This window comes from Arachis hypogaea, chromosome 20 (genome assembly GCF_003086295.3).
Source record: "Arachis hypogaea cultivar Tifrunner chromosome 20, arahy.Tifrunner.gnm2.J5K5, whole genome shotgun sequence".
In the NCBI taxonomy this organism is placed as follows: Eukaryota; Viridiplantae; Streptophyta; class Magnoliopsida; order Fabales; family Fabaceae; genus Arachis; species Arachis hypogaea.
Genome location: NC_092055.1, coordinates 87,983,942 through 87,992,994, shown reverse-complemented (window position 1 = coordinate 87,992,994; position 9,053 = coordinate 87,983,942). Strand labels below are relative to the sequence as shown.

At 29.1% G+C, this 9,053-nt stretch overlaps 1 protein-coding gene across 1 annotated transcript; it reads right to left on the bottom strand.

Moving 5' to 3' along the window:
- Window positions 1–2,039: 2,039 nt before the first annotated feature.
- On the bottom strand, window positions 2,040–7,118 carry LOC112786194 (WAT1-related protein At4g08290). Its single transcript, XM_025829598.3, has 7 exons — window positions 6,690–7,118; window positions 5,664–5,726; window positions 4,787–4,903; window positions 3,874–4,117; window positions 2,941–3,099; window positions 2,696–2,847; window positions 2,040–2,547 (listed from the first exon to the last, which is right to left on the bottom strand). Exons 1-7 carry the CDS (start codon window positions 6,896–6,898, stop codon window positions 2,400–2,402), a joined length of 1,092 nt encoding a protein of 363 aa, XP_025685383.1. The 5' UTR covers window positions 6,899–7,118; the 3' UTR covers window positions 2,040–2,399.
- Window positions 7,119–9,053: the final 1,935 nt, after the last annotated feature.

The window sequence follows — 9,053 nt, the reverse complement described above, 5'->3', positions numbered from 1 at the left end:
GAATGAAATTAAAATAATAAAGCGATGCTGTGTCCAATTCTCTATGGGAAGTAAATACAAAAATAAAGTATGGTGTGACATCATCCCAATGGATGCGTGTCACTTATTGTTAGGACGTCCTTGGCAATATGATCGTCGATCTATTCATGATGGTTTTAAAAATACATGTTCCTTTATCAAAGATAGCAAAAAGATCGTATTAACTCTGTTACAACATCTAGATGGTCTAAAGAATCAAGTTGAGCTATGCCTTTTCACATCTTTCAAGACCAAATGCACTCACCAATAGAATCTTTCGCCAATACAAGATAAGCCTTTTTCTACCCAAAGAGGATAATGCATGAGCTCTTTCTAACCCAGGGAGAATGATGCAGGAGCATATATCTTTATGTTTGTGTCGTTAATTAAAGTAGTCTAGTTTAGTATATATTATTATATTGTGTTATGAGTTAGTCTCACATTATCCAAGATATGAAGGCTTTTCCTTTTCTCACTAGTATAAATAACTCATGTACCATTTGTTGATGAAATGAAGTTGAAATGATTGAGCTATATATTTAAATAAGTAGTGTGCCTATTTTCCTCTAGACTCTGAGAGTAAGAGGTGCATCTTTGGTTTGGTCAATCAAGGTAGGTTCTTGGCTATTTTTACCATAATGGAGTTACTAACCTCGCTAAGATTGGTGAGACAAACGATGTCTCGACGTCATAATTATTAATAATTCGGAAACTTTATCGGTGAGAGTTTTGAAGGTAATTTATTTCGAAGAAAGCAATTTTTGGGAAGCAAGAGAGAAAGAGATGCTTATTAGGTTTGGATAAGCATTATGAAAGGTAGGAATTTTCTAAGAAAGCAAGGTAGATGGAGCATAGGAGAGGGCTCAAACATCAATATTTGGAGGGGTAAATGGGTTATTGGTCTGGATAAGATTCTAAGAAATAGTAACTCAAATTTGGAATCAGTTAAAGAATTGATGATTAGTGGTATTGGTTGGATTGTAGTGTTGCTGAGGGAGGTTTTCCCAGAACCATTGAGGGAGAAAATATTGAGAACTCCAATAAGCAAGATAAAAAGGGAAGACAAGCTTATTTGGCCTCATCAAGCACTGATTTGAATGAATTATGGAAAGACATTTGGAAACTAAAGGCACCTCAAAAAGTCTTCACATGATATATTACCAGTGTTATAACAATCTTTTTAATAGAAAATTAATAATATTCCTAAATGTCAAATTTGCAGGGAAGAATGTGAAAACTACTGAGCAACCCTTGATATTTTGTTAGTGGACAGGTCTAGTGCAGCCCAACAAGAGAATCGGTCAAGTCTTTTGAAATCTGGCTTATGGACCTATTCAAGAGAATTAAACAACACGAAGGGGAAAAAAAAAGAAAGGATGATGAGCGAAGTTGGGTTTGTCTATTTGGGAAATATAGAAGGCAAGGAATCAAGCAACTTTTCAGAATATAACTGCAGGCGCAACAATAGTTATAATCAAAGCAAATATACGAGAAGTTAACTTCAATAATGCAGAACAGACAGAGGAAGCAAAACAAACAAGAAACACCAATAATATAGGAAAAAAGAGGAAGGGTTACCTAGAAACCACTACCAAGGAGATGGACCAAGATTTATGTAGATGTGGCTTTTAGGAAGGAAATAGCGAAAAAATCAATGGCAGCGGTACTCAGGGACAACAATGACAACTGAGAAGATCAGAGCCATTTCAATTATAGCAGCAGAAGCATATGCTATTAGGAATGCCTTAACTTTTGCGAAAAAACATGGAAATGGAGCAGGTAATCTTCAAGATATTCAATGTGTGGATTCACTTGGACTCAACAAATTGCTAAATTGGACTTGTTCAGAAACCAAGATAGCAGGGTTGGAATCTTGCATGGGAGATTCGTTGCTAAATTTTCTTTCTTTGATTTTTACTCCACTGTTGATTGTTCTATTTATAATTTATGGCATAGGACCTCTTCATGAATCAATAAATTATGTTGACAAAATATTACGTTCCAGAAATTACATAGTTGACTTATCATAATAAGTTCAATTCCTTCATTAAAACTTCAGTTAACATCTCAACATAATACTCTTAATCTACTATGTTTCTATTCTTGATACAACTAGAATTTCAAAAGACTAAAATGAAAATAAAATTGCATATTCACTAAACACTTCAACTTTTGTATGATTTAAACAGTACAACAAAACAGTCGATCTAATATTGATAAAGAAACGAAGTCATATTTTTGAACTTAACATGGTTAATATATAATTTGCACACACTAAAACACAACCATCATTCCAAGTGATGAAAACGAAGGGGTGAAGTAACTTTGTCACTTTCCTTCAAAATTATATACTCTCTATTCAGTGTAAGTTCTGTCTTCACTTATTTTTCAGTTGGTGAGGTAATTGGAAGCTGCTGAGTTTCAGTTTCCTTTATTGTTGTTGATGATGTTGTGAGGTCTGTGTAGTCTTTTCCTTTACCCCACACCACAGAGTAAAGCCCTACTGCGATAATAATACCTCCAATAATGCTGAGAGACAGAAACACAATCAATATTTTAGAAACTTAGCACAAATGTATATTTTTTGCTCTGCCATAATATTTTCTAATTTGATGAGCCAAAGAGAGTGGTTTATGCTGGAAACAAAAGAAGAATAACAGAGAAAATGAAAGCATACCTTCCAAGGTGGAGCTGTTCTCCTAGTAGGAAGGATCCCAAAGCAGCAACGATGATCATGCAAAGCGGATTAAAAGACGTTACAAACACTGGTCCTCTGCTTTGCATTACTAACGCTTGTATATAATATGCAATTCCTGAACTCACTATTCCCTGACATTTTCACCAAAATTAACAAGATATTTAATAAGAAATGCATAAAAATGATTGATTAGAATTATGATGAATGAAAATAGTGGTACTAACAGTGTAGAGAGGACCGTAGAGGGTGTAGTTCCAGCCAATTGCCCACGCTTGAGGGCGATGATCTGAAATGAGAGCAACCACTGCACTTTCAAAAGTACCCGCCAAGCATATCAACGATGATAGTGATAGTTCTGCTGGGTACCTTCTCACTGTTATGGACTGTTTTCCACATTCACAACCACATTTTTTTGTATGTTAGAATAATAAGATTTAATAACAATGTATTGACTCATGCTCATATTACACGTACACTAAAATTAGTCATTAAAATTAATTATTAATATAAAATATATTAAAAATAAATTAAAATTAAATTATATATATTTTTTTTGGTGACTATTAAACTATATATATGTTTATATAAAATACATGATAACTGATTTTTTATGTGCATATAGCATTTTTAATTGGCTCATTTATAATCTAATTATGTTTCATCAATATTCTAGAATAAGATGCAAAAAGTAATAAAGCGAAAAAAATCATTCTTACATTAATTTGATAAAACTGACTTGTAATTATTATTTTCAATTTTGAGGTGATTATTCTCCTACTTTATTATTTTTGCGCATTCTTTTTCACCTTAAAAAAAATTAAACTTGAGTTATCTCAGCTTGTCTAGAACAAAATAGTTTTAATACTCACTGTCATATATACAAATAAAATAATTTTTATTTAACTAACATTAACTAATTTTAGAATTTATAATTTATAATTTAATGTATAGCATTAAGAATTTATGATTTAAGATCTAATATTTAAAATAAATAAAATAATTTTATAGAAAATCGATTAATATTGGTTGCAAGAAAAAAAAAATTTAGTATTATACCTTCAAAATTTAAGAGATAACTTTGTTAAGGATGAGACTAAGAGGCTAATCTTAGTTTTCAGAATTAATTAGGAAGTTAATTATATAATAATTTGATTTACCTGCAAAATGTAGAAACAAGACCAAGCAATACAACCAAGGAATATGAAAAGTGTGCCGGTAATCCAGTTTTTGTGAGAATCAAGAGAGTGAGTTTGAGCATTCTGATGCATCGTGTTTGATGAATGAAACAAGTTGACTGCAGGGCCTTTGTAAAGCGTCATCAGCATAGCCCCTGCAAAAGTTACTAAGGTTCCAAGCAATTTTGCTTGACTCCTTATCTCCTTTATTTTTATGCGCTCGATCCTGATCAAAGATAAATATAATTAAAATAAAGATTTAGCTAACATCTACCTATGTTAAAATTACTAATGAAGAAATTTATTATAGAAAATTGTGTAAAGTTTGATTTTTAATGCAATTGTTGTGCATCTATTAAAACCAAAACATTTAAAATTTTCTAAATATAATAATCTTAAGGATACATGTTTTCTATAGTATGTTCAAATTCTGTTATTAGTACATATTTTCTATAGTATGTAAACGTCATACTCATTTAAAAGTAATATGTGTCGATTCATCATGTATATATGAGTGTCTGCGACAAATTGTTTCATGATTTGGAATTTGGCTTTGCGGCTTTTGTTTTTTGTTTTGGATAAATTACGTTCACTTTTTCGGAGGTCAGTGTAAATTGAGCAATTAGTGAAGAGATGAGAGTAATTTGGATAGAATTTAGAGGGAGTAAGCGAAATTTATTTTGTTAATAAGTAAATAAATGTTTCATGTGTCTGCCTAGCTAAATGCCTAAGATGAAACAGGCCTACGACTATACACCCCAAAAATAACTAAAAAACAAAACAGGGCACAGGCCTGTACCACTATTCATTACGTAATAAGAAATTCAACATGGACATATATACACGCACCTTCATGGTTCGTTAATAGAGAAGTACGTAATTAACTGAATTTTACCTGAGAAGCACTGCAAGCACGAAGGTGACAGAGGGCACGGCGTTCATAACAGCTGATGCAAATGAAGCTGAAGTGTATTGCATCCCCAAGAAAGTGAACCCTTGATCAATCACCGGCCTGAAAAAACGTTCATAATATACACATTTTTTCACATAAAATCACATATCTCAACAAATTAAGTTCATAAGAACAGCTATCTCAATAATTATATTTTTAATATTCTTATTATCAACTTGTACGAATTATCATAAAATTATTTATTTTAAAAATTTAACGTAAGTATTAATTTTATTTGTTCAAATAATTATTTTTTTTTTATTTTGGTGATGGATGATAGGATTTTTCAATATTAGAATCGAATGCATATTCTAAGTTTAATTTTGATTAAAGCTTTAATTTAAAAAAATGGTCTTTGGTTTATATTAGTACTCAAAAGGTTTGTTCTATGGATTATATTTTTGGTTTTTAACTATTAATTCAATAAGTTAAGGATTAATTTATTGTAATGCAAATTAGAATTTTATTTAAGATTTATCTTTAATTAATGAATTATTATATGTATAATATAAGATTCAAAATCTCAATATTTATTTAAGCGAAACAGTGAACTAACTAATAAACCAATCAAAATAGTTGGTTCACTGTTTATATGAAACTCAGCATTCTCACCATAAATTCAATTTATATAAAATCATTAGGGGGAAAATGCATGGTGTAATTACTAAAATTTGATGTGCTAATGAAATAATGAGTCTACGTCAAGTGTCATAACTAATATATATAAAGGGGTTCCATTTATATTTATAATTAATTATTCGTGCATATTAGCGTGTTACATGTCATCATGAATGATAAATAGGTTTTAGATAACAATTACTCTAGAAATCCGAGAGCCACTATCTGGAAGAATACAGAGATTGTCATCTTTGGCCTCACTTTCCTGCAAATAAAAATTACAAATTAAACAAATTAAGTAATCCCTAATTACCAATTAAGAAAACAGAAAAAGAAAAGTAGTAATTACTCATCAGTTTATTATTAAAGTTTACTAGCTTCCTAGAAGAGGTCAAATAATAACCCTAGATACATTATACATACATACATACAATTTTAAAACGAGAGATATATGATTATTTAACATTTAAATTGTTTGTTTATGGACATAAAAGTAAAAACAGAATCCAATAACAATAAAAAGAAAATTGCATATATAATATGAAAAAAGAGTGATGTTTTATTTGCACTCTTTTCCCCACGTTATTTAATTATCATTTAAGAAAACAAATAAGACTATATATAGAGTTTATGAAGTCTACAGTAGTTACTGTGGTTACAATATCCAAATAACTTCAGTAATATTTAAAAAGTGCTACTAAAATTAGGGTCATATTCTTTTACAGATTAGTAATATTTTTTATTTTTTTAAATTAAAAAATATTGTTAAATAACAAAAATATTACTTTAATTTTTTACAAATTTTTAAGTATTGTTAGAGTTATATAATCACAGCAGTGTAACTATAAACACCACACGCACCATAGTCCATATGTGAACAGAGAAAAACGTAAATCAATAAGATTTCACTAGGTGTGCGAATGGTTATCCTAATATTAAAATTTAGGTGGGTAATTTGAGGTGTAGTATATTTTTACTTTATTGGATCAATTTTAAAGTCTATTTTTCATATTGTTTAAAAAAGTCATTGTCTACTTAATAAAGTCCTAACTTTAATTCTTCTATATTAAAGAAATGGATGTAGATATCTTGACAAAATTAAAAGTTTAAATGTTAAATGAAAATCGTACTAAAATACGAGAATTCGAGAGTTATAAAATATATATAAATATATATATATATTTTCTCTTTTGAAAGTAGCATAGAGTGAGTACTGAGTAATACACACCTTTCAAAAATCAATGCAAAAGGGGCAAGGGAGAATGCAGCTATGGCATTGCGATAAACAATGAACACCAAACGATTCATTCCATAGTTAAGGCTAGCCATGGTGAAGAGGTACGTCCCTGCCATCCCAAATTGCAATCCCACAGTTAGCAAATAAGGCCTTGCCTTATTCATCATCTTACCAAAGCTAGCACCACATAAATTTTCCATCCTACTCTATTTTATTTCCTTTCCCCTTCTACAATGTGAAAAAAAAAAATAGTGTTGGAGATGCATGCATTGCTACGAAATGTGCAAAATGGGCTTCCTTATAAACACCAAATAGCAATAATTAAGACAAAAAACACACGGCACTACTTTGAGCAAGTTGATAAGAATGTGATGCCACTGTGTAAAGTTTGCTTTGCTCACTCTAATCAAATTTCTCATCTCCGATAAAGTTCCCATCCACTAATTATTATTATTTTCATTATCTCTTAATTTTTTTTTTAAAAGGCGATATTGTTTATTGGAGCACCCTGAGATTTGCTTGCTGCCTCATCACCTTCTTCGTGTTTGAATTCGACCGAGTCAGATTACACTTCGGCCTACGTGGCACAATTTTTCATCTACGTACCCATGGATTTTAATTTGCTTCTGGCAATTAGTCTCACATTTTTCACATTCACAGTGTGCTATAATAGAATATGAGGAATGTCCAAGTCAGTCTCTAATAATTTTAATCATAAAGTCAGTTTTAATTTTTATTTCGTTAAAGAAATTAATTTTTATATTAGATTATTTATATATAAAAATATTTATTTAAAAAATTTTAAAGGTTATTATATTTTTATTAAATAATAATAGAAATTAATTTGTCTAAATTTATTTTTATTAAAATTTGACGTAAATATTAATATGTTTAATAAAATAAAAAATTAAAGATTAAGTTTGTGATTAAAATTTATTAAAAATGAAATTATTTGACTAAAAATTCATTTGGAACTAATTTATATGATGTTATTCAAAAATAAATAATTGATTATAAATTGATTGTGTTTAAGAACCAATGTATAGTATAAATATTACTTTGTTCTCCCCATGGAAGTGACGGTTATTGTAAAGTAGAAGTAATATGCAACCAGTTACCCCGGCATGCACTATATATTAGTCAAACATAATGTGAACTTTTTTGTAAACGTTTTCAAGTTTTCTTTTCCCTTCTTTTTTATGATTTCCCGTAATCAAAACAATTTAATAAAGTTTTGTAGCGAATATATAGAGTACGCAAATATATAGTGCAAGAACCCGTCACGTTAATGATATATGATGGAATATGGATATATATACTAATTGTGCACATGCACACATATTAAATTAATTAAGAGAAGATCAATAATTCTGTAGAAGAGTTACTGAAGTTCTCCAACTCTCTAAATTAAACCACATTATTGGACTCCAATTTGTCATGTATATAGTGTTTAATTACAATATTGTTACGGATCGGACGAGGTCTCTAAAATAAAGAGTAAAGACCCAATCCAATTTTTATTTATTTTCATTAAGAATAAGGCATCTTTTGTTTTAAAAAAAATGAGATATTTTGGTTCTTAATTTTTTATTTTAGGACAATACGATTTTTATATTGAAAAATCTGTTAAACAATAATAAAAATTCGTTTTGTGAAGGTTTTATTTATAATTTGTAAGAATTTTAAATTTTTACAAACTATTAATAAATTTATTTTTAAAAAATTTGTTTACTGGTGGTGGTTAAATAGAGAAAGACGATGGTTAGAAATGATGTCGCAAAAAAAAAAATTACAGTACAAAGACCTTTTAAAAAAAAATAGTATAGAACAAAAAATTAAATAAGATAATATTAATGTTGATAATATTTGTATTAGTGACGATGACAGTAAAAAAGATAAAGATTGTAATAAAATATAGTTATACAATAGAAATAATAGAGATAAAAGTGATAATAATAAGAATAAATGACTATTTGTACCCATAAAAGATGAAAATGTTGACATATGTACCCACACTAAATCAAAACTAAACTTATACCTACGGAAGATGCTTTCTGTGTGACAAAAGTATTCTGTCTTTGGAGGGTTGAAATGCCACATAGAATACTTTTGTCACACACAGAGAACATATTGCGTGGGTACAAGTTTAGTTTCGATCTAATGTGGATATATATGTCTGTATTTTTATCTTTTTATGGATATAAATGGTTATTTATTCATAATAATAAAAATAAAGAAAACAGTAATAACTAATAGTGATCATAATTAATTATATTGTTAAACATTTTTTTTATAGAATTTAAAAATTCACAAATTACAAATAAAAATTTTATAAAATTATTTTTTGTTATTATT